Source organism: Trichomycterus rosablanca, chromosome 26, assembly GCF_030014385.1.
Source record: "Trichomycterus rosablanca isolate fTriRos1 chromosome 26, fTriRos1.hap1, whole genome shotgun sequence".
NCBI classification, from domain to species: domain Eukaryota; kingdom Metazoa; phylum Chordata; class Actinopteri; order Siluriformes; family Trichomycteridae; genus Trichomycterus; species Trichomycterus rosablanca.
Window position 1 is genome coordinate 16,243,256 of NC_086013.1, and position 26,738 is coordinate 16,269,993.

General features: G+C 41.1%; 1 protein-coding gene across 1 annotated transcript in view; it reads right to left on the bottom strand.

Moving 5' to 3' along the window:
* Nucleotides 1-26,738, bottom strand: part of LOC134303423 (astrotactin-2-like) — a 311,971-nt gene that overhangs the window by 152,866 nt on the left and 132,367 nt on the right. Inside the window, exons 5-7 of the mRNA XM_062988832.1 lie at nt 16,131-16,232; nt 7,035-7,181; nt 4,750-4,917 (exon numbers count right to left, since the gene is read on the bottom strand). Coding sequence (XP_062844902.1) covers nt 4,750-4,917; nt 7,035-7,181; nt 16,131-16,232 — 417 coding nt within the window. The remainder of the gene's footprint in view (nt 1-4,749; nt 4,918-7,034; nt 7,182-16,130; nt 16,233-26,738) is intronic.

A 26,738-nucleotide genomic window follows, 5' to 3' on the forward strand; every position in this document is an offset into this window, starting at 1 on the left:
GCGGAGAATAAAAAGAGGTTTCCGTCAGCTAGTTTACCCTCGTATCTCAGGAGCTGAGGGGGGTATGATAGGGCACCGCAAATAAACAGATTCCAGCAACACAAAGAAGCTTAGGAGCAAGAGCTGACAACCAGGCTAACTAACATCACCAAACCAGACTAACTAACATCATCAAACCAGACTAACACACATCACCAAACCAGACTAACACACATCACCAAACCAGACTAACACACATCACCAAACCAGACTAACACACATCACCAAACCAGACTAACACACATCACCAATCCAGACTAACACACATCACCAAACCAGACTAACACACATCACCAAACCAGACTAACACACATCACCAAACCAGACTAACACACATCACCAAACCAGACTAAAACACATCACCAATCCAGACTAACACACATCACCAATCCAGACTAACACACATCACCAAACCAGACTAACACACATCACCAAACCAGACTACCACATACACATCACCAAACCAGACTAACACACATCCCCAATCCAGACTAACACACATCACCAAACCAGACTAACACACATCACCAAACCAGACTAACACACATCACCAAACCAGACTAACACACATCACCAAACCAGACTAAAACACATCACCAATCCAGACTAACACACATCACCAATCCAGACTAACACACATCACCAAACCAGACTAACACACATCACCAAACCAGACTACCACATACACATCACCAAACCAGACTAACACACATCGCCAAGTCAGACTAACACACATCACCAAACCAGACTAACACACATCACCAATCCAGACTAACACACATCATCAAACCAGACTAACACACATCACCAAACCAGACTAACACACATCACCAAACCAGACTAACACACATCGCCAAGTCAGACTAACACACATCGCCAAGTCAGACTAACACACATCACCAAACCAGACTAACACACATCGCCAAGTCAGACTAACACACATCACCAAACCAGACTAACACACATCGCCAAGTCAGACTAACACACATCACCAAACCAGACTAACACACATCACCAATCCAGACTAACACACATCACCAAACCAGACTAACACACATCACCAAACCAGACTAACACACATCACCAAAACAGAACACACATCAACAAACCAGACTTACACACATCACCAAACCAGACTAACACACATCACCAAACCAGACTAACACACATCACCAATCCAGACTAACACACATCACCAATCCAGACTAACACACATCACCAAACCAGACTAACACACATCACCAAACCAGACTAAAACACATCACCAAACCAGACTAACACACATCGCCAAACCAGACTAACACACATCGCCAAGTCAGACTAACACACATCACCAAACCAGACTAACACACATCGCCAAGTCAGACTAACACACATTGCCAAGTCAGACTAACACACATCACCAAACCAGACTAACACACATCACCAAACCAGACTAACACACATCACCAATCCAGACTAACACACATCACCAAACCAGACTAACACACATCACCAAACCAGACTAACACACATCGCCAAGTCAGACTAACACACATCACCAAACCAGACTAACACACATCACCAATCCAGACTAACACACATCATCAAACCAGACTAACACACATCACCAAACCAGACTAACACACATCATCAAACCAGACTAACACACATCACCAATCCAGACTAACACACATCGCCAAGTCAGACTAAGAAACAGTTCTCGCATGCCTTTACTACCACTACTACTTCTATCACTACCTCTACCACCACTACTATAACTACTGCTACTAGTACTACCTATACTACTTTAACACAATTACTACTACTACCACTTCTACTACTACTTCTACTACCACCTACGTATACTACTACTACTACCACCTATACTACTACTACTACTGCTACTACAACATATACTACATATACTAATAGTACTACCACTTCTATTACTACTATTACTACCTCTTCTACTATAACACTACTACTACTACTACCACCTATACTACTACTCCTACTACCACCTCTACTGCTACTACTAATATTACTACTACTACGATTACCACCTCTACTATTACTACTACTAATATTATGACCTCTTCTACTATAACAATTTTACTACCACCACCTCTACTAGTACCATTACCTCTACTACTATGACACTACTACTACTACCTATATTACTATAACACTATTACTAATACTACTACCTTTACTACCTACCACCACCACCACCTCCTGTACTAGTACTACCTCTGCCACTATAACAATACTAATACTACTACCACCTTTACTACTACTTTTACTACTGATACCACTTTTACTTTTACTACTATTACTTCCTCTATTACTATAACACTATTACTACTAACACCACATTTATAACTATTAATACTTTTACTACCACTATAGTATTTTGGATTGGTGTATAGTATATTTCCACACACACACGTTTCAGAATGATCAGAATAGAATGACTCTCTCTGTACATGTTACTGTGGAGCTGATGTTATTGTTATCTGGGCGGTTGCACCACCGCGGTGCCTCCGGTGCTGTTTGCTATTACAACATCCTATTTAATCCAGATTCCTATCGGCCGTGTGTGTGTGTGTGTGTGTGTGTGTGTGTTTGCTTCTTCTGCTTCAGCTCACGACTTATCACGGGTTCAACCGTCTCACTTTCATTCACACGCTCACTTCCTCACACACACAGGAAATGAATAGAGACGCTGTTTCCTCTCTGTGACCGCTTATCAGCTCAGAATACATTCCTGCGAGAGGTTTACACGCCTGCAGACTGTGGGACTCGCAGAGATTTAAAACGGTATTCTGATAGTCTGAAAAAGGGGCCAAAAGTATGTGGACATAACCTTTTAATTATTGAGTTTAGGTGCATATTGTTATTGGAAAAGTATGTATTTATTAAATAAATAAATAAATAAATAAATAATGCTGAAACATTTATTATTATTATTATTATTATTATTATTATTTAGCATGCTATTATATTTATATTTATATTTATATTTATAATTTAGCATGCTATTATTATTATTATGATCATTATTATTATTATTATTGTTGTTTTGTTGTTTTGTTGTTTGTTGTTGTTGTTGTTGTTGTTGTTGTTATTATTATTATTATTATTATTAATATTATTAATATTATTATTATTATTATTATGTACCTGAACTTCTTGTACTAAAGTTAAACATGTCGAAACAATTTCACACTTTTTGTGGACATCAAAATATTTGTAAAGCTGCAGTGTGTGAGCGCAGATCAAATCCGACTATCTGTCATTACAAAGAAAAAACAAGCGTTCAGCATTCACACCTTCATTTTTTATTTTTTCATTCTGTCACAAAAATGGCAGCTTTTCAAAAAACTTTTTTATTTAAAACAATAAAAGAAGAAGCACAAAAAAAAAGTCAGAAAAAAACATGACAGATTTGGTGTTTGGAACAGATGGAATACGGGTGAGGAGAATAACATGAGTGTCTTTAAATATATTCCTTAATAAAATTAATTGAAGCCACACCCCTTTCTATAGGACTGACAGGTACAGAAGCCACACCTTCTTTAATGGGACTGACAGGTACAGAAGTCACACCTTCTTTCTCTGGGACTAACAGGTACAGAAGCCACACCCCTTTTAATTGAGACTGACAGACACATAAGCCACACCCTCTTTAAAAAAAGCTGACAGGTACAGAAGCCACACCTCTTTTACTGGGACTGACCCGCACAAAGGCCACACCTACTTTCTTTAGGACTGACAGGCACAGAAGCTACACCTATTTGAATAAGACTGACAGGTACAGAGATCACACCCTCTTTCTCTTGGACTGATAGGCACATAGGACACACCTACTTTCTTTAGGACTGACAGGTACATAAGCCACACCTCCTTTAATGAGACTGACAGGTACAGAAGCCACACCCCTTTCTCTGGAACTGACCAGCGAAAAGGCCACACCCCTTTCTCCTGGACTGACCCACACAAAGGGCACACCTACTTTCTCTTGGACTGACAGGTACATAAGCCACACCCGCTTTAAATGGTGTGACAGGTACATACTAAGCCATACTCATTTATTAAGACTGACAGGTACAGTACATAAGCAACACCCCTCTCTCTGGGACTGACCCACACAAAGGCCACACCTACTTTCACTGGAACTGACCAGCACAAAGGCCACACCAACTTTCTCTGGTACTGATAGGCACATAGGCCACACCCTTTTTCTGTGGGACTGACAGGTACAGAAGCTATACATCCATTCTCTGAGTCGCTAATACACAAACATCTATACTTTAAGTATCTGTGTCTTAATTAGTGACTTGTTTTTGTTCTGCGTGACCTTCTTTTACTAACGGTCTCAATCAGGTCCTGTATGTTTACAGATAAGCTGATTAGCACCAGCTCTGCTCTCACACGCTAAATGTAATGATATTAATAAAGCAGCACTTCAACGGTCACACATGTAACATTTATTCTCACATACAACGTTCACAAGCACTGCAAGATTGCATTGTCCTGATCAGGGTCTCAGTGAATCCTGAGCCTACTGGGAAAACACTGGATGTATATCCTGTATATCATTAATTTATTACACGTGTTAGTAACTGTTGTGGCTGAAACACATACATTCAGTAATTAGAAGGGGTGTCCCAATACTTTTGACCATGTGTGTGTGTGTGTGTGTGTGTGTGTGTGTGCGTTACTCACCTGTATCCTGATCACAGAGCTGTTCACATGGCTCGGTGGTTCTCTGGCCGCAGTAATCTCGCACCCACTGCGACGATGCATTGGACTGGTAATACAGCGTCAGCTTAGCTGGGTTCAACCAGTTCGATACGTCCAGATAACTGCCCACGCTGACCACAAAACTACTTCCTGTACACACACACACACACACACACTCAATATATCTTTCATTTATATTCCAGTTTGATTAATGCAAACATGAGCAAAAATAGGCGGCACAGTGGCTTGGTGGGTAGCACTGTCGCCTCACAGCAGGAAGGTCCTGGGTTCGATTCCCAGGTGAGGCAGTCTGGGTCCTTTCTGTTTGGAGTTTGCATGTTCTCCCCGTGACTGTGAGGGTTTCTTCCGACAACTCCAAAAACATGCAGTCAGGTTAACTGGAGATACTAAATTGGCCCCCAGGTGTGTGTGTGTGTGTGTGTGTGTGTGTGTGTGTCAAGAGGCCTACAAGGGAAGTCCTGATCTTCACAACATCCAGCTTTGAGATTACCGTTGCATGCAATGACCATGCATCGGGTCAGCTGGAGCTGCATAAGGAACACAGCTATTGGACTCTTGAGCAGTTTCTGAAATAGCCCTCATGCACAAAAATGTCTTTATGAGCTGACCTTCACAACATCTAGCCTTGAGAGTACCTGATTTGGCTCTTCATTGGCAATGTTGTGGCACCTGACAGGTGAAAAGAAGCATGACAGTCTCAACGCCCTGGATCGGAGGTGGCAATGGTGGCACCAACGAGAAAAAGAAAGAGAGATAAGCTTGCAAGATAACTCAATCCAGTTGTGGCCGATCAAGAAGAGCCGAAGATGTCCCGCACCCCCTTCCAATGTAGTGAGAACACCATGTCCACAAACTTTTGGTAGAACAGAGCTTGAACCGCGCTGAATCTACGCCGCACTTTAAAAGAACAATTTTTCAGCCTTGCCACCCTCATCTGGCACCCTCTCGATTCTACCTGCCCCGGGAGCCTGAACCTGAGCACGTGCTGGAGCTGGCGAACATCCTGGCACGCTCTCAGGACCCTCAGAAGTGATCTGAACGCTGGCCGAGAGGCAGGGTGAGGGGCTTTTTTTTTACTCTCCTCCATCTGTCCGCCGTTCAGAGCGCCGTTAGCACAGAGAAACAATCGGTGGCGGGCGGCGAGCTCTTCTGTAACTACTCTTGTATTTTTTTTCCTCCTGCCTTCAGATCACACCAGCTTCTGTTTTGACAGCTTACTCAGTTTTGTCACTTTGTAAAAAGCAATTTGCAGGAACGTTTATGCCTGCGCGGGTATTTCTGGCTCGGATTTCGGGGCTTTAACAGACAGGAGAGACAGCTTTGTTACCGGAGCGACAGATGGAGAGATGGAGGAGTCTAGTCCGGGGCAACAAAAATATTAAATAAACACACCAAAAAAAAGAAAAAACTAGTTCTGAGATCTCAAGCTCGTGGGTTTGAATCTCCAGTGGTGCTATCAGCCGGTCAGGCGTCTAAAAACTGACATGATTAGTTATGTTACTAAGCTACTGAGACACGAGTATTAATCTATTAATTTTAGGGACTCTCATCCGACTCTGGACTTGTTCTTTAACTTTGGTGTAGTGGGGCTCTGCTATCGACCATCCGGGCACCTGCATGGGCAAATAATTGGCTGTGTATCTGTAGGGGAGGGACGATGGCTGAAACAGAGCGGTCGAAGCACCTAAACAGGGGGCGGCTGATCACAGATGGCAGTTCTCTGGGCTATGTCATGGCACCTGGTAGGTGAAAAGAATCAGTTAGCTGTACGTATGTTAGAGGGGGCACATGACAGCCCTGGCGCCCTGGATCGGAGGTGGCGGTGGTGGCACCAACAAGAAAAAGAAAGAGAGCTGGATTGGGTAAGCTTGCAAGATTACCCAGTCCAGTTGTGGCCGATCAAGAAGAGCCGAAGATGCCCCGCATCCCCTCCGATGTGTGCAGCGATCGCTTCTTTTCACCTACCAGGGGCGGAGCGTCTAAGAGAACAGTATGACATGTGGAGAGCCACGCACTGCCATCCGTGATCCGCCTCCCCCCGTGCAGGCACCTCGACTGGACAGCAGAGGCCGCACCTACGCCAGCAACAATAGTGTGTCTGTGTAGACGCCTGACCGGCCGATAGCAGGGGTAAGATCTACTGTGTTTTACAGCTGTGCTACCTGACCGCCCCCTTGTTCCCCTCCTGAGGACAGCGGTAGCTGAGTGGTTGATGATCACTGAAAGATATCATCATGTTTGCTCACCATCAGCGACGAAGTGTTCAGGTACGTGCAGCGTGACTTTGACCGTCAGCGGACAGGCGGTGTGTGTACCGTACACCACGGCTAACACACACGTGCTCACGGTGATCAGCGTCAGCGTAGCTTTGCTCATGGGACTCTGAGGGCAACCTGAAACGAGAGGAAGGAAGGAAGGAAGGAAGGAAGGAAGGAAGGAAGGAAGGAAGGAAGGAAGGAAGGAAGGAAGGAAGGAAGGAAGGAAGGAAGGAAGGAAGGAAGGAAGGAAGGAAGGAAGGAAGGAAGGAAGGAAGGAAGGAAGGAAGGAAGGAAGGAAGGAAGGAAGGCAGTAGGTAAGGAAAGACGAAAGAAAGGAAAAAAGGGAGAAGGAAGGAGGAAGAAGAAAGGAAGGAAGAAAGAAAGGAAGGAAGGAGGAAGAAGAAAGGAAGGAAGGAAGAAAGGAAAAAAGAAAGGAAGGAAGGAAACCAGATTACAGATTTTATAATTAACAAATCATTTTGTCCTTGACACCACCGTTTTTTCCCACCCAGCAGACTAGTGGTTGATTTTGTCGGCTGCACTGTCTGCACTGCCAATCGTGCCTGCTAGGGGGCGCCCAGCCACCCGGTAGCAGAGCTGAGATTTGAACACAGATGCCCGTCTATTTCTTTAAGTTTTTAAAGACAGGCAAATCCCAGACCGGGACGATGATTTACGTTGAAAGGAATCGTGCCTCCTCGCCAGGTCCATCCATATTTAGCCCCCTATCAAGAAAAAAGCAGCTGTCTGATTCATACAGAGTAAAAATAATCGCCCGGAGTCCGACTGGGACGATCCGTCTGCGTGATGGAGGAAAATCTGAAACGTTCTGCCGTTCTGCAAGACGGATCTTCAGCTGGGATGAGAAATAAGTGAAGCCGTGTCAGTTTCCTGATGGAAGAGCTGGGATTTTACGCCCAGCAGAAAGAAAGAAAGAAGAAAACTCACGATGCGCTGCTAGCATAGCATTAAAAGTGAAAAACTGAGACTGGCAGAGATATCGATGCTTTTTAAACGAACTCTAAGATGCTCAATGGAGAAAACGATCTGCCAAATAAGTAAATTATACGAGAACTTAAGAGTTTGAAGCCTTGTCTACACTTCAGGATTGTCTGGACGTTTCTACATTAATGTGGGGTCATTATTATCACACCCAGCAGTTTCTACCAAAAGTATTTGGACACCTGACCATGAGCTTGCTGGACATAATTGACCTCTGTGTGATCTATTTAGCTTTAACAACAGCCACTCTTCTGAGAAGCTTCTCGCAAGGCTTTGAATGACTGCATGTCCGTGGGAATTTGTGCCCATTCAGTCAAGCCTCGGTTGATGATCCGGTTCATTCCAGAGCTGTTGAGTGATGCTAAGGTCTGGAGTTTCTTTAAATGCTGGAACAGGAAACGACCTTCCCTAAACTGTTGCTGCAAAGTCAGGAGCATATAATGTCCTTAATGGATTTATTACACCTGTTAGCAACTGCTGCTGAAACACATGAATTTAATGATTAGATGATCACACAGAGGTCACTTTATTTTAATATTGTTTGTTTGTATATTTGAACGTCCAGCAAGCTCATGGTCAAATATTCAAGTGTCCAGATACTTTAAATGTATGTAAATTGCGTAAATTATATAATAATAATAATAATAATAATAATAATAATAATAATAATATTTTATAATAAAAATGTTTGTTGTTCTTGCTATTATTATTATTATTATTTGATTATTATTATTAATATTGTTATTATTGTTATTATTGTTTTATCATTATTATTATTATTATTATTATTATTATCATTATTGTTATTATTGTTATTCTTTTGTTATTATTATTATTATTATTATTTGATTATTATTATTATCATTATTATTATTATTATTATTATTATTATTATTTTATTATTATTATTATTATTGTTATTATTGTTATTATTGTTATTCTTTTGTTATTATTATTATTATTATTTGATTATTATTATTATTATTGTTATTATTGTTATTCTCTTGTTATTATTATTATTATTTGATTATTATTATTGTTATTATTATTATTATTATTATTGTTATTTTTTTATTTATTATTATTATTATTAATATTATTATTTATTGTTATTGTTATTATTATTATTATTATTAATATATTTTTTTAATTTTTTTTTTATTATTATTATTATTATTATTATTATTTTTTATTATTATTATTATTGTGCCACCCATATGTGAAGTTTGCATGTTCTCTGCGTGTGTATGGGTTTCCTCCAGGTCAGAAGGGCATGGGTTCGATTCCCAGGGTCAATTCTGTGTGGAGTTAGGGTTAGGGTTAAAAGGACATGGGTTCAATTCTTTGGGTTTTTTCGGTGTGGAGTTTGCATGTTCTGTGTGTGTGTGTGTGTGTGTGTGTGTGTGTGTGTGTGTGTGTGTGTGTGTGTGTGGCACAGTGCTAAAATACGCTAGCTCACAACTGCTGAGATCCAGGGTTCGAATCTCAGCTGTGCTATCGGCCAGTTAGGCATCTACACAGACATGACTGGTTATTACTGAAGCTGTGGGTGGTCATGGTTTAACAACTGAACCATTGGAAGGACCTAAATAGGAAGGTCAAACCAGGTATGAGGACCAGATCTGCTGTTGTTGTTGTTGTTATATAACAGACAGGAATCATATATTTGACCTCCGTCTCCGCTTCTCTGTGATTCAGAGTTTGAAGCTTTGTACAACCTGATGATCGTTTTCTCTCTTGTTTTATCTGCCGTCACACATCAAGTGAACGAGCGTTAGAGTAAACGCGACGACTCAATCCAGGACTGACAGTTAAAACTAAACACAGCAGGACGAGCCTCCGTATCTCAAACTGCTGAGTTAAAGCTTCATCTGAAAACTGCTACGTGAATCACATTATTCCCTGGAAATAACGTCTGCTTAACATTAAAGAAAGAAAAAAAGATAACGGTTCTAATAAAGTCGGAGCGTTCCCAGAGGTCACACGTTTAAGTTTAGTATGAGATTAAAAAGAGAGAAACTTTGATTTCTTCTTTTTTTTATGTAAATCTAGATCAGCTTTATTATAAAGACATTAAATCCTCTAGAGGTGCATTTATGTTCTCCAAAAACATAAGAACAACCTAAAAATATTGTAACATCATTATAAATATCGGCACAGAGCAGCATTGGTAGTGGTGGTGGGGGGCAGCATTATACCGACAATGCATTTATATTTGCACACATTTTATTTATAACATTTAGCTGATGTTTATTATTTACACAACTGAAATTCAAGGGCCATACGTTATTATTATTATTATTATTATTATTATTATTATTATTGTTATTTTATTATTGTTATTTTATTATTATTATTATTATTATTATTATTATTATTGTTATTGTTATTTTATTATTATTATTATTAATTATTTTATTATTATTATTATTATTATTATTATTATTAGTTAGCTAGTTAGTAGTAGTATTAGAGGGCTCCCAATACTTTTGTATTGTATTCCTTCGATTTTAGCTGTGTAAATAAATAAATAAACAAACAAACATAGAGGAACATAGAGGACTTGGAGTTTAGATACCACAGGGTTCCTTCATAGGTCTTGTGGCATCCATGTCTCAGTGGGTCAGAGCTCTTTAGGTAGCATAATAGGGCGAGTGGTCATAAAACGACACCAGGATGTACTGTAGGTGGTCCACCTTGAATCATAAGAGGACTTGAAGGACCTCTTAGTAACAGCCTGGTACCAGATAACACACAGTTCCTTCAGAGGTCTTGTGGCGTCCATGTCTCAGGGGGTCAGAGCTCTTTAGGTAGCATAATAGGGCGAGTGGTCATAAGACAGCACCAGGATGTTCTGTAGGTGATCCACCTTGAAACATAGAGGACTTCAAGGAGCTGATGGTAACATCCTTGCACCAGATACCACAGGGTACCTTCAGAGGTCTTGTAGTGTCCATGTCTCAGCGGGTCAGAGCTCTTTAGGTCTCATAATAAGCCTAGTGGTCATAAGACAGCACCAGGATGTACTGTAGGTGATCCACCTTGTAGCATAGTGGACTTGATGTAGCTCTTGGTAACATCCAGGTACACCACAATAAGGAACCCTGTGGTGTCTGGTACCAGGATGGTACCATGTCTTAGTGGGTCTGAGCTGTTTAGGTAGCATAATAGGGTGGGTGATCATGAAGTACGATGTTTTGGCTCATCGGTGCACATAAGAACATGCTAACGTCTGCCATTCATAGAACCATCATTACTGTGACCGTCAACTCAGTAAAGTTTTGGGGTTCAGCTCCTGTCCAAAGTTTCCCCCCTGAGTCTCTGATCCATCACTCCCCCGATCGATCTTCCATCTCTGAATACATTATGCGCATAAATATGTGATGCATCCATTATTTCCATGCCAGCGAATCGCAGACTGGCAGTTTGGAGACGTTTTGATGGCTGTCGTTAATCATCGCTTCTCATCAGGATCCGTCATTAATGTAATTGCGTCTCTCGGCGCTCATAAATTACCGCGTTACGATGTTTTAATTCCGGTCTGATTATGCACGGTCTGATAATTCACGGTTTCCTGTTCTGATTTTACCATTTCCTGTTTTAGTAAACGACGACGTTACTAATAACGAAGCAGCGATACGGAATCACTTACAGTCTTTATACAAGTGAACTATCATGTCTGACCGTGAGCATGTTGGACATCCCATTATGTCATTCTTTATCTATAACTGTGGGAATTTGTGCCCATTCAGTCAAAATACTGAGCGATTGATGTTCCGGTTCATTCCAGAGCTGTTCAGTGGGGCTGGGGTCAGGAGTTTCTGTTCTTTCGTTTTTATAGGGACACAGTCATGCTGGAACAGGAAAGGACCTTCCCTAAACTGTTGCTGCACAGTTGAAAGCTTATGATTTATTTTATTGTGGCTTAAATATGAATTCCAGAATTAGAAGGGCTGTCCCAATACTTTTGTCCATGTAGTGTGTGTGTTAATATCTTGTATTTGACTGTACTGTTTTGACTTCAACTGTATAGAGAAATAAATAAAATAAAATAAATAAATAAATAATATTAAATAAACATAAAAAATAAATTAATTAATTTACTTAGAAAAAAATAAAATAAAACATAATAAATGAATAAATAAATAAATAAATATTATTAAATAAAACAAAAAATACATTCACTCAGAAAATAAATAAATAAATAAATAAATAAAATACAAAATAAATTCAATTAGAAAATAAATAAATAAAACAATAAATAAATGAATAAATATTAAATAAAACATAAAAAATACATTCACTCAGAAAATAAATAAATAAATAAATTTAGAAAATAAATAAAGAAATAAGAAATAAAAATAAATAAATCATGAAAAGTAAATAAATAAATAAATAAACAAACAAATAAATAAATAACATTGCTATTATTTATTTATTTATTTTTTTCCAAGTTAATACAGTTCTGTCATACTTTGCGAAATCATGCCAGGAGGTGGCATTGCTACTTGACTTCTAGTTGCCCCTTTATAGACTGGCATCCTGGCAACCTACATAAATTTACTTAAGAAAAACAAAATAATAATAATAATAATAATAATAAGGGCACTTGGTTGGCACAGCAATAGATGATGCTTGTCCACTACCTCTGGGATCCATGAGGTTCGGGTGGGCGTCTAAACACAGACTCGACTTTCTTTCTACGTCTAATGGTGGTCGAGGTCGGGCGATGGACTGGCGTCCGGTCCGGGGTGTTACTGCACCTCACTCAGTAATTTCGGGAAAGTCGGACCCACCCCAAACAAAACAGTACCATGAGGAAAGGGTTAAACGCAGGGCGGCGGGACCTCGGTTCTGTGAAGTGTTCCCGATTTCTGCTGAGTCGAAAAGCACTAATGAAAAGCCTCAGTGGGAAGTGAGCACATCTAACCGAGGCTGCTCGTTCCTGCGTCTTCAGAGCCGACAGTGAACTCAGCAGGATTTGTGAAAAGATGATGAATACGGAGAAAAGTGTGTCCTGCGTACGAGGTGTTCCGGCGAGGTGTTCCAGCAGTCCCTGGCATACCAGTACAGAGTTGAGATGTAGGCTGGTACATTCGGTTCTTTAATTGTGGGTGCCAGCGTGACCGAGGGCATTATTTTTCTGCTACAGATACTAAAAAGCAGATACAGATTTATGAGGCGTGACTGGACTATTTTGACTACTGAACCAAAAGTATTGGGACGCCCCTTCTAAATACTGAATTCATGCATTTCAGGGACGACAATTGCTAACAGGTGTGATAAATAAATCATATAAAGGAAATGATATGCTTCTGACTTTGCAGCAACAGTTTAGGGAAGGTCCTTTCGAGAAACTGTTCAGCATGACTCTGCCCCTGTGCAGTCCTGAACCAAGAATCCAAAAGAAACCTGATGGACACAGAGCGAGCATGGCAAACTTTAACACCGATGTGTTGTGTTAGATATTGGATACGTCTAAATGATATTCTAGAAGAAGATAAAACACATGCACCAAGTGGTCAGAAGTATGTGGACACCCGACCATGAGCTTGATTATACAGTGTATCACAAAAGTGAGTACACCCCTCACATTTCTGCAGATATTTAAGTATATCTTTTCATGGGACAACACTGACAAAATGACACTTTGACACAATGAAAAGTAGTCTGTGTGCAGCTTATATAACAGTGTAAATTTATTCTTCCCTCAAAATAACTCAATATACAGCCATTAATGTCTAAACCACCGGCAACAAAAGTGAGTACACCCCTTAGTAAAAGTTCCTGAAGTGTCAATATTTTGTGTGGCCACCATTATTTCCCAGAACTGCCTTAACTCTCCTGGGCATGGAGTTTACCAGAGCTTCACAGGTTGCCACTGGAATGCTTTTCCACTCCTCCATGACGACATCACGGAGCTGGCAGATATTAGAGACTTTGCGCTCCTCCACCTTCCGCTTGAGGATGCCCCAAAGATGTTCTATTGGGTTTAGGTCTGGAAACATGCTTGGCCAGTCCATCACCTTTACCCTCAGCCTCTTCAATAAAGCAGTGGTCGTCTTAGAGGTGTGTTTGGGGTCATTATCATGCTGGAACACTGCCCTGCGACCCAGTTTCCGGAGGGAGGGGATCATGCTCTGCTTCAGTATTTCACAGTACATATTGGAGTTCATGTGTCCCTCAATGAAATGAAACTCCCCAACACCTGCTGCACTCATGCAGCCCCAGACCATGGCATTCCCACCACCATGCTTGACTGTAGGCATGACACACTTATCTTTGTACTCCTCACCTGATTGCCGCCACTCATGCTCGAGACCATCTGAACCAAACAAATTAATATTGGTCTCATCAGACCATAGGACATGGTTCCAGTAATCCATGTCCTTTGTTGACATGTCTTCAGCAAACTGTTTGCGGGCTTTCTTGTGTAGAGACTTCAGAAAAGGCTTCCTTCTGGGGTGACAGCAATGCAGACCAATTTGATGTAGTGTGCGGCGTATGGTCTGAGCACTGCCAGGCTGACCCCCCACCTTTTCAATCTCTGCAGCAATGCTGACAGCACTCCTGCGCCTATCTTTCAAAGACAGCAGTTGGATGTGACGCTGAGCACGTGCACTCAGCTTCTTTGGACGACCAACGCGAGGTCTGTTCTGAGTGGACCCTGCTCTTTTAAAACGCTGGATGATCTTGGCCACTGTGCTGCAGCTCAGTTTCAGGGTGTTGGCAATCTTCTTGTAGCCTTGGCCATCTTCATGTAGCGCAACAATTCGTCTTTTAAGATCCTCAGAGAGTTCTTTGCCATGAGGTGCCATGTTGGAACTTTCAGTGACCAGTATGAGAGAGTGTGAGAGCTGTACTACTAAATTGAACACACCTGCTCCCTATGCACACCTGAGACCTAGTAACACTAACACATCACATGACATTTTGGAGGGAAAATGAAAAGCAGTGCTCAATTTGGACATTTAGGGGTGTAGTCTCTTAGGGGTGTACTCACTTTTGTTGCCGGTGGTTTAGACATTAATGGCTGTATATTGAGTTATTTTGAGGGAAGAATAAATGTACACTGTTATATAAGCTGCACACAGACTACTTTTCATTGTGTCAAAGTGTCATTTTGTCAGTGTTGTCCCATGAAAAGATATACTTAAATATCTGCAGAAATGTGAGGGGTGTACTCACTTTTGTGATACACTGTATATGCATCAACATGTATCAACAAAATACTAAGTTAAGGATCTGAATACTTCTGTAAACTTGAGATTTACGGTTTTGATTATTATTATTATTATTATTGTTGTTTTGTTGTTGTTGTTGTTGTTATTATTATTATTATTATTATTATCATATTGTCATTATTATTATTTTTGTCATTATTATTATTATTATTATTATTTTATAATAATAATAATTATTATTATTATTAACATCATCGCTATAATTATTATTATCGTTATTATTATTATTAATATTATTATTATCATTATTATTATTATTATTATTGTTGTCATTATTATTATTATTATTGTCATTATTATTATTATTAATGTTATTATTATAATTATTATTATTATCATTGTTATCGCTATTGTTATTGTTATTATTATTATTTTAAAATAATAATAATAATAATTATTATTATGGTTATCGTTATTATTATTATTATTATTATTATTATTATTATTATTATATTTTCCAGGTAATACAGTTCCCTCATACTTCACGAAATCATGCTAGGAGGTGGCATTGCTACTCGGCTCAGCTTTCAGTTGCCCTGTTACAAACTGGCATCCTGGCAACCCATCATAAATGTACTGAAATGGATGAAATAAAAAAAAAATACAATAATAATAATAATAATAAGGGCACTTGGTTGGCGACAAATTACGCCCGCCCACTACCTCTGGGATCGGGTGGTTCGGGTGGGCGTTTAAACACAGACTCGACTTTCTGAATCAACGTTTCTTTGTCCCTTTGAAAAAAGACGTTTTGAAAAATGAAAAATGCCACTTACACCCATTTAAAATCAAATCGACACGACAAAGTGCATGAAGGGTAAATTAAACGTGACGGTACCTTTACCACGGCGTCGGCCTACGCGGTGCTCCGTGTAAAATTTCAGCTGACTTTCATCATCCACGTCTGAGCTGGACGACTCCTGATGTCCGAACACTCCGCCTGCATGAAACAGAGAGAGAAACAAATAACGATAGATTTTAATTCTACAGTATTTAAATGATCGTGTTGGATCAGATCCAGCCATGAGGTTGTCATGAAGCTGTCCGGGTTTAGTAATGAAGATCTTCTGTATTAGGATTAATGATCCATTCCTGAACCATAATGTGTCCTCAGCACCATCTGGACAATTGTCGCTCGCACCACCAACACGCCGGTCAAGGACGGGCGTAGACGAACACACGTCCAACAAGTATACTGGAATGTTCCAGTGAAGGAAAAACTTAATGCTGCAGAATATACAGTACACTGTATGGTCAAAAAGTATTCGGACACCTGAAATCTCGTTTTAAAAACCGTTTCAGGATGAATTGGAGCATCTACTGTGAGCCAAACGTCTGTTCAACATTATTGCCTGACCTCACTCACTGTCAATGGGCGCAAGGCACACAGTAACACCCTGGACGGGGCGCCAGTGTCTCCAATTAACCATGACTGCATGTTTTTGGACTGTGGGAGGAAACCGGAGCTCCCGGAGGAAACCCACGCAGACACGTGGAGAACATGCAAACTCCACACAGAAAGGACCCGGACCGCCCCACCTGGGGATCGAACCCAGGACCTTCTTGCTGGGAGGCGACAGTGCTACCCACCGAGCCATCGTGCCGCCCTACGCAGCTATTCTCTTTTGAAAAGGCTTCTGTTAAGACATTGTAGTATATATGTGGGAATTTGTGCCCATTCAGTCCCTAACGTTGGTCAAGAAAGCCTCAGTTGATGTTCCAGTTCATTCCAGAGCTGTCCAGTCAGGCCAAGTGTGTTTAAACCAAACTTTGTGCAATCGATTCAACAACTAGAAGATGGTGTCCCAATACTTTAGGCTCCATCATCTCTCCCACTTTGACCCTATATTTGGAAAACGTACGAGCGCTGATAACTTTGGAGCATCTCGTTTACTTCGATGCTCTTCACCGCGCTGGTAAAACATTTAGCGAAGCGCTAACCGGCGTTAAAAAGCGTGTTTCTTCTGCTCCCTCATCAGTACAGGTGGCGCCGAAACCCATTTCTACCCAGCGGGAGACGCGGCGCTCTCAGAGCTGTTTACCATGCACTCAGCTCGAGTTCTCCAATCCCGCGCCCGGCCCGCTCGCGTTCCTCCATTAGCTAAAAGCGCATTTCAATCTCGCCCTCTCCCCGGCCGACGCGGGCGCCGTAAAAGCTCTAATTGTTTAATTGCGAGCGCGAGGGAAGCCGAGATGACGAAATCTCAGAGGGGGGAGGAGAGCGCTCGCCGGAGAGGATCGGGTGTCGGCGTGCAGATCCGCTGAATCCAAAACGTAGATGCGCTAGCCCACGCGCCCGTTCTGACACAAACGCTCCTCGACGCATTATAGTTACATTAACATTTACATTTCAGCATTTAGTGGACGCTTTTATCCAAAGCCACTTACTGTACTGTGACAGTACACTGTCTAAGCAATTGAGGGTTAAGGGCCTTGCTCAGGTGCCCAACAGTGGCAATCTGACAGCGGTGGGCCTTGAACCGGCGACCTTTCGATTACTAGTCCAGTACCTTAACCACTAGGCTACAACTAGCTATTGGGATATGACCAAAAAGACGTGGAGACCTGACCATATTCCAAAAACAGGGTGGCACAACGGCTCGGTGGGTAGCACTGTCGCCTCACAGCGAGAAGGTCCTTGGTTCGAATCCCAGGTGGAGCGGTCTGGGTCTGCATGTTCTCCTTGTGTCAGGGCAGTAGTAGCCTAGCGGTTAAGATACTGGACTTCATCAAAAAGACTTTAATCAAAAGGTCGCTGGTTCAAGCCCCACCACTACCAGGTTGTCACTGTTGGGCCCTTAAACGAGGCCCTTAACCCTCAGTTGCTTAGACAATATAGTGTCACATATGGATAAAAGCGTCTGCCAAATGGCGAAAATGTAAATGCGTCTGTGTGGGTTTCCTCCGGGTGCTCCGGTTTCCTTCCACTGTGTGTGTGTGTGTGCGCTGTCTGGGGTGTTTCCTACCTTTCGCCCAGGTGAATTGCACCCACCGTGACCCTGACCAGGATAAAGCGGTGGTAAAACAGACCATAAATAAATGAATAAATGATTCAGGACTTTCTTCCAACCTCAGCTGATGGAAAGGTTACCCACGATTCACTCCGGCGAACAGGAACGATCGCTGTCAGCGCCGCTCGACAAACACTCGTTTACATAACGGGACGTATCGGGATCCTGTCAGAAGTGTGATGAGCGCGCCCGTCAGGACGTTTCCAGTCATCGTTAGGAACCGTCAGAGCGAACGTCAGTCCGTACGTGCTGATGCGTCAGGAGGAGCACGCCAAACGATTCAACTCAAGAAGACGGAGGAGGCCTGGCTTGGTGGGTAGCACTGTGGACTCACAGTGAGATGGTCCTGGGTTCGATTCCCAGGGTGGATCCCAGGGTGAAGCGGTCCGGGTCCTTTCTGGTGTGGTGTGTGGTTTGCATGTTCCCACTGTGTCTATGTGGGTTTTCTTCCGGGTGCTCCGGTTTCCTCCAACACTCCAAAGACATGCAGTCAGGTGTGTGTGTGTGTGTGTGTGTGTGTGTGCCCTGTAATGGACTGTGGCAACTTTGCCCAGTGAATCGGACCCACCACGACCTTGACCAGGATAAAGCAGTGATAAAAAAAGACAATGAATGAATGAATGAGGTAAGAAGGAAACAACTAAGAACTAAAACATTAACTGACTCTTTTTTTGATGTTCTATTGACTGAACGGGCACAAATCCCCACAGACATACTCCAAAGTCTTGGAGAAGCCTTCTCAGAAGAGCGGCTGTTGTTCTAGCTGAAAAAAATCACTCTGGCGTCCAGATACTTTTGGCCATCGAGTGTAAATAAAGAAATAAATCTGTTAATTTTACAGTATATTAAGAAAGCGTTTTTATTTCCCCGGCGGATCGGTGCCCGCTGCGTTTGAGCCGCTGCCGGTTACTTAGCAGTCGAGTCGCTTCTTCAAGAGCACAATTTGCAAATCAGACTGGATCTGGGTGCGCATCACACACACACACACACACACACACACACACACACACACACACACACACACACTCAGGAGATGAAGGGTAGATGTCGGCGTGGCGTCAGGATCAGGGTTATTTAAACAACATCGACTCCGACCTCCCCAGAGTTTCTTTCTCATGAACGGAGGAGATTACACACACGCTAATGTTGTCTTAGTGAGACCTTTCGTAGCGCTAGTCAAACTGTAGCGGGCGCCTCCCTGTAGGCACGGAGGAACTCGGGCGAGGCGGGGCGGGGCAAGGGGGGTGGAGGATCGTCGAGCTTTATTAACACTGAGGGCACACGCTTCTGAATGTGATCGTATGATTTCTCTTCACTAGAACTAAAGAGCAGGAACAGCTTCAGATCTGAGCTCAACCTCCACCACGCCTCACAGTTCCACAAATACAGTTCACATATATAAAACAAGCACTAGATTGTATGTTTTGTTAGGGTAAAACGTCACGGTTAGGGGCGTAGCTAAGCATGTTCTGATAACATATAAAACAAAATAAATACGAATGAACAAATAAATGAATGAACAAATGAATAAATAAATGAATAAACAAATTATTAAACAAATGAGCAAATAAATAAACAAACAACTGCATGAATGAATGAACAAATAAACAAATAAACAAATAAATAAATGAATAAATGAACAAACAAATGGATCAATAAATGCATGAACGAACAAACGAAAGAACAAATGTTTATATTAAAAATGATGTCCTGTGTTGGACTGACCTGAATGAATCAGCTAGTAGAACCGAAGGATTAAATGAATAAGTCGTAAATTACAGGGGTGTAAAAGGTACCGAAATTGGGGTAACGAGCCGGGAACAGAGCTGTGAACGAGGTGCGGCCCGTAACATCTTTAAATAAAACGATTCACTCTGGATGATTAAGAAGCTTAATGTCCTGATCAAAGGGTTTAAAGCGCAGCAGCATGAGGCCGTGAGAGGAAGGTGTTAGCTTAGCATGGTTAGCACACACAAACACAAACACACACACACACACACACACCCGGAGCGTGTGAGTTAATCAAGGCGGTTGTTTACAGTAATGAGAGGATCTGCTTAAAGCTCCGATAATCCCACCGACGTCAGATCTGCTCCAGAGCCGCGTCGGGCCGGACCGTTCCGTACAGGCTTCGGTCGCCCCTACCCCCCTCGGACAGGAGTGGTCGTGATTATAGGCCACTGTATGCTGACAGTACTGCTGAGATTCGAATCTGGACCACCTGAGCGCTCTGTTCATGTGTTCGTATGACTTTATCAGTTATTTATTTTACCTCATTACTGGACCTAAATCGCACCTTTCTGTGCATTGTGCTTCAACCATCAACCGTTCTGATCATGTGAGCTTGTGTGGCATCATGGCTGAGCAGTTGTTTTTCCTAGACTTCCACTAGATTTCCACTTCATAAAAAAAAAAAAGCTAAGGGTGTTTCCTACCTTTCGCCAAGTAAATTACACCCACCGCAGCCCTGACCAGGATAAAGCGGTGGTAAAACAGACTGAATGAACTGATTTTTTACATCTGATAGGAATGGGTGTGTTTGAAATATCTGTACTCATTAATTAGAAGGGGTGTCCCAATACTTTTGTCCACATAGTGTATCTAATTTGCTAAGTAAAAAGGGCATCTGCAGACGTCCACAAACTTTCGGTCATTCGTGATGGATTCTCAGTGATGGTCGTGTACGGATCTGAAGCAGGTGGGACATTCGGAGCGACACCTGATCCACGCGCTCACGTTCTGACGCCCGGCGCGTCCTGATTAATCGCTCGTTCAGCCTAACGACTGCATTAATGGGCCGAGTGGCACTTTTTGCCTCATCAGCGAACGGCCCGACCCGTCTGCGGCGGCGGCGCGGCGGTAAACGGCTGAGCGATGGCTGAGCCGGGCTATTACAACCTGGACCTGACAGCGGGCTGTCGAGCCGAATCCATCAGACGTGAACGACGAGCTGGAGGAGACGTTCAACTAAAGCGGGGCTGTGTTTGCAATATTTATACTGCGTGTGTGTGTGTGTGTGTGTGTGTGTGTGTGTGTGTGTGTGTGTGTGTGTGTGTGTGTGTGTGTGTGTGTAATGAAGACACACAGAGCTGTCACACTCATTCTGTCTGACAGGAAAAGGAACTGATCTCAACATGGCAGCTACTTTTAACTGTCAGGAAACAGACAGCTGTGCAAGAACACTGATTGGAGAACATGCCAAACTCATAGTCATAGGCCATAGTTTTTCATCTTGGATTGACAGGGAGCTTGGGCGTGACTCCTTTACTCTTACAGCCAGAAGTATTTGGACGCCTGACTGTGAGCTTGTCGGACGTCTGTTTTTTAGCTATAACAGCAGCAGCTCTTCTGAGAAGCTGCTCACAAGAATTTAAATGACTTTGTCTGTGGGAATTTGTGCCCATTCAGTCAATCCAACCATAAGACACACAGGGTCTGTTTGAAACCTAGTGAGCTGCCTTGCTGCCTCCTGCCTACCTGATCAGCTGCCTCAGTAGAGAGGATTCTAATAAGACATGGAGCTCATGAGGCAGATTATTTAGACGCTCTACTTAGACGTCACCGCAGTTTTAGCTTACCAAGCTAACACAGTTACCCTCAGGCGGCACAACCCGCTAGAACTCCGTTGGTTGCTCCACATTGATACGTCCGCCACGTTTGTAGTTTATTGTGAGAAAAGTCGTGCCGCACTGAATGCTGGGATCGCACCGCTTCAGCGCTGAGGAGGCGTCGGACGCTCCCTCGTCATTCAGTCAGATCATCACTCAGTAGGAGCATTTTAAGCGAATCTAAGAATTTAGACACGCCCTCTTCTCGGGAGTGTAGGACGATGTAAAATGCGACTACTGAGCTGTGTAATAAGGAGACCGGGTGTGCATTAAGACAGCGATATCTAGCGATCTGACGTTTACTGATCCTGGAATCGCTCGTCGTGGCTCCGTGGCTCTTTAATAAGATTTAACGCTGCGTTCGATGGAAGCGATAAAGATTCATGAACCCGTTTCCTTCCTGTTTTTATCTTCTCGCATCTCAACATGACAAAACATGTAAATAATCTTCAGGAATTCGCTTTGCGTTCGTTCGCGCAGCCAGCAGGACGTGTTTCTGCTGCGTATCACGTGAAAGGTGTGAACGCCACGGTGTCGTCGTGGTGAACGATGGTGTGACGCATTCACACAGGCTATGTTGCCTTAAATAAACAAATAAATAAATAAATAAAACTGTGTTTTACATGTATTTAGAAATTAATTTGATTGCAAACCATATCTTTGCTCCTCAAAGACTCAACCTTACTGACGGGTGCCGCTTCAAACAAACAAACAAACAAACAAACAAATAAATCCACAAGAAAAAAGCTCGGATTGTTCTTGAGCTTGGATTGGTCTTGGTCTTAGTCTGTAGTCTGTACAGGTCTTGCTCTCATTGTGGTTGATAAAGCTACTAGTCCTGCCTTGCACACACTTGGCACTGGTTAGTCTTAGTTGTAGTCTTGGTCTTAGTACCAAATATTCTTATCATCTTATCAATTGTCTTATCATGGTCTTAGTCTTGTCGTAGTCTTGTACTGACTGCAATTGTTCTTGGGCTTGGATTGGTCTTGGTCTTAGTCTGTAGTCTGTACAGGTCTTGCTCTCACTGTGGTTGATAAAGATACTAGTCTTGACCTGCACTCACTTGGCAATAGTTAGTCTTAGTTGTTGTCTTGGTCTTAGAGCCAAATATCATGGTCTTATCAAAGGTCTTAGTCTTGGCATAGTCTCGTACTGGCTGCAACTGTTCTTGGGCTTGGATTGGTCTTGCTCTTAGTCTGTAGTCTGTTTGGGTCTTGCTCTCACTGTGGTTGATAAAGATACTAGTGTTGACCTGCATTCACTTGGCAGTGATTAGTCTTAGTTGTAGTCTTGGTCTTAGTACCAAATATTCTTATCATGGTCTTAGTCTTGTCGTAGACTTGTACTGGCTGCTATTGTCCTTGGGCTTGGATTGGTCTTGGTCTTAGTCTGTAGTCTGTCTGGGTCTTCCTCTCATCTCGATTAATATGGCTACTAGTCTTGACCTACACTCACCTAGTTACTAGGTTACTACACTCACTGGTTAGTCTTAGTTGTAGTCTTGGTCTTAGCTGAGATGAATCCTATTTTAGTATCAAATATACAGTCTTGTCATAGTCTTGTTCTGGCTGCTATTGTTCTTGGGCTTGGATTGGTCTTGCTCTTAGTCTGTAGTTTTTATGGGTCTCCCGTCTTGACATCCATCACATGGAGTCCTTGGACTAGAGTCCACAAGAACTTCCCCTCTGATCTAACACCCACATGATCTACACACGGACCGTGATAGGCCGCCCGCAGCTCAGCCCAAAAAATGCTGCGTCAATCGAGCCGAAATTAAAAACGTCCTCCCGCCGCTCGAGCGCCTCCGTATCTCAGCTGTAATTTCACTCTGCATTTGTCTTCGTTTCTCTCCTGATGGCCTAATCTGCTTCCCAGAACTCACTCCACCTCCTACTTCCACCACGCGTAATTGAGTTCCGGCTCCGTAACCCGGCTCGTCCCATTAGCTCCTTGTTGTCCTCGACGGACCGGAGACGCCGGCGTGCTGAAGTCGCACTTTTGTTTTCCGGGGTCGGTAATTAAAGGCCGCGGACGGAGTTTATTACGAAGAGGGAGAAACAGAGCGAGAGAGGAAACATGAACTAGATTTTTTTTCTTCAGCCCAGTGATTTTATTTATTTATTTATTTATTTATTTATTTATTTATTTATTTATTTATTTATTTATCTATATTTAGTTCTGAAGATCCGTGGGCTGAGCAACTTGTTCTACCAGCCAATCAAACGATTTTCTAAACACAGCAAAGAACATCATCAAACGTTACTGAGACTCTGACCCATAAATAATAATAAACCCTCTAAACCCTAATAATAATAGTAATAATAGTGATAATAATAGTGGTAGAAATAATATTAGTAGTAGTAGTGATAGAAGTAGCGGTAGTAATAATAGTAGTAATAGTAGAGGTACTAGCAGTACTGAAATTAGTATTAATAGTAGTAGTGGTTGTAATACAATAATAGTAGTTATTGTAGTAATAGTAGTAGTAGTAGAGGTAGTAGTAGTGGTAGTAATAATAAGAGTAATAGTAGAGGTAGTAGCAGTACTGAAAGTAGTATTAATAGTAGTAGTGGTAGTAGTAGTAAAATTTATAGTAGGGGTAGTGGTAATAACAGTAGTGATTGTAGTATTAATAGTAGCAGTGATTGTAATAATAACTGTAGTAATAGTATAGGTAGTATAGGTAGTAGAGGTAGAAGTAGTATTAGTAGTAATAGTGGTAGTAATAGTAGTAGTGATAGCAATACTGGAGGTAGTAGTAGTAGTAGTAGCATTAGTGTTACTTTAATAATAGGAGTAGCAGTGATAGTAGTAACCGTAGTAGAGGCAGTAGTAAGTAGTAGTAATAGTAGTAGTATTGACAGTAATACTAGTAGTAATAGTAGTAGTAGCATTAGTGTTACTTTAATAATAGGAGTAGCAGTGATAGTAGTAACCGTAGTAGAGGCAGTAGTAAGTAGTAGTAATAGTAGTAGTATTGACAGTAATACTAGTAGTAATAGTAGTAGTAGCATTAGTGTTACTTTAATAATAGGAGTAGCAGTGATAGTAGTAACCGTAGTAGAGGCAGTAGTAAGTAGTAGTAATAGTAGTAGTATTGACAGTAATACTAGTAGTAATAGTAGTAGCACTACACTGTAAAAAATTTCAAGTCTCTTCAACTTAAAAATTCTTAGTGACCCGTTGCATCTAATTTTTTTAGTTGGCCTAATTTAAGTTATCTCAAATGCATAACTTAAGTTCTGCTGACAACCATAGAATTTAGGACCAACTAAAAAAAATAAGTTGTGTCAATGAAATTCATCAAATACATCTTGTTAGTCCAACAATATATTTGCAATTCTGACAACTACATTTGTTTAGTCCAGTTAATTAATAATTAGTATCAAAGTACATGTAAAATATACTGAATAAGTGAACACTGCATAGCAAATGTAAATTCTTAACAAATACATTTTATTTGCATGTATCATATAAACAATAAATTTTTTTTTAAACATTCAGCATTCACAAGCATCAAACAAATTACAAGTTATACATGTTATAGTGTGTAATTGAAACAATTTATATTAGAAAATGTAAGTAGAGCCTAAATGTAGTTTTTAAGGTGCAAGGGCAACTACAAATTACAAGTCAACTTAGCATCTAAATGTAATTGCTAATTTTTAAAGTGGAATAAAAACCAGTTTCGATGGTTTGGTGTCTTGAAGGCATTAGTGTAGTGGGGCAGGTTGTCCATTACTACTTCTTCTTCAATTACAACTGCAACATTGACTGCACTGGACAGTGATCTTGATAAAACAGCACTCTCCTTCACCACTTCAAGAATCCTTGTTTTCATGTTCTTTGTGGTCCTGTAATGCTTCTGTATCCTCTGGAACACATAATAATATCAGAGCCCCATTTATGTGTAAGAAATTGCATATTAACACAAGCACTGACATGCTAATAAAATGACTGTGGTCAAGCCAGCCTCCACTTCGAAGTGCTCAGTCAAATGAGTCCCCACGTTGTTTCAAAGGATGTGCATATACAAAACATTACGGTAATAGCGTCTGGTAAAACTGATTAAAAAAAAGTCACCTGAACATGTCTACATCAGTTATAAACATAGAAATATATCAGTTAAAATATATATAAATGTATCAGTTAAAATATATAAATATATCAGTTAAAATGTATTAATGTATTAAAAAAAATATACATATATAAGTTAAAAATAAATAAACCAATTTCTTCCTGCAAACTGTATTAAGGATACAATTTCAAGCTTTGAAAAAAAGAGTTGGTAATAACCTGACAGCAATTCTGATGTGTCATTTCTAAATAAAGGCTTTTATATTGTAAAATTTCCATTATTTTTAATATACACTGTTATTAAAAAGGAATTCTCTAGTTTTCACAGAAAAATTCCACTTCATAATGATAGTACACCATCTGTAGATGTCACTCAGATGTCATATAAAGGCCTTTATTTAAAAATGACACATCAGAATTGCTTGATATTAACTGAGTGACATCTACAGATGGTGTACTATCATCATGAAGTGGAATTGTTTTGTGGAAACTAGAGAATTATTTTTAATAAGTCAAGAGTTAAAATAATACTGTAGAAATTTTACAATATAAAACCTTTTAATTAAAAATGATACATCAGAATTGCTTGATATTAACTGAGTGACATCTACAGATGGTGTACTATCATTATGAAGTGGAATTGTTTCGTGGAAACCAGATAATTCTTTTAAAAAATATTGGAAATTTGACAATATAAAAGCATTTATTTTCAAATGACACATCATAATTTCTTGATATTAACTGAGT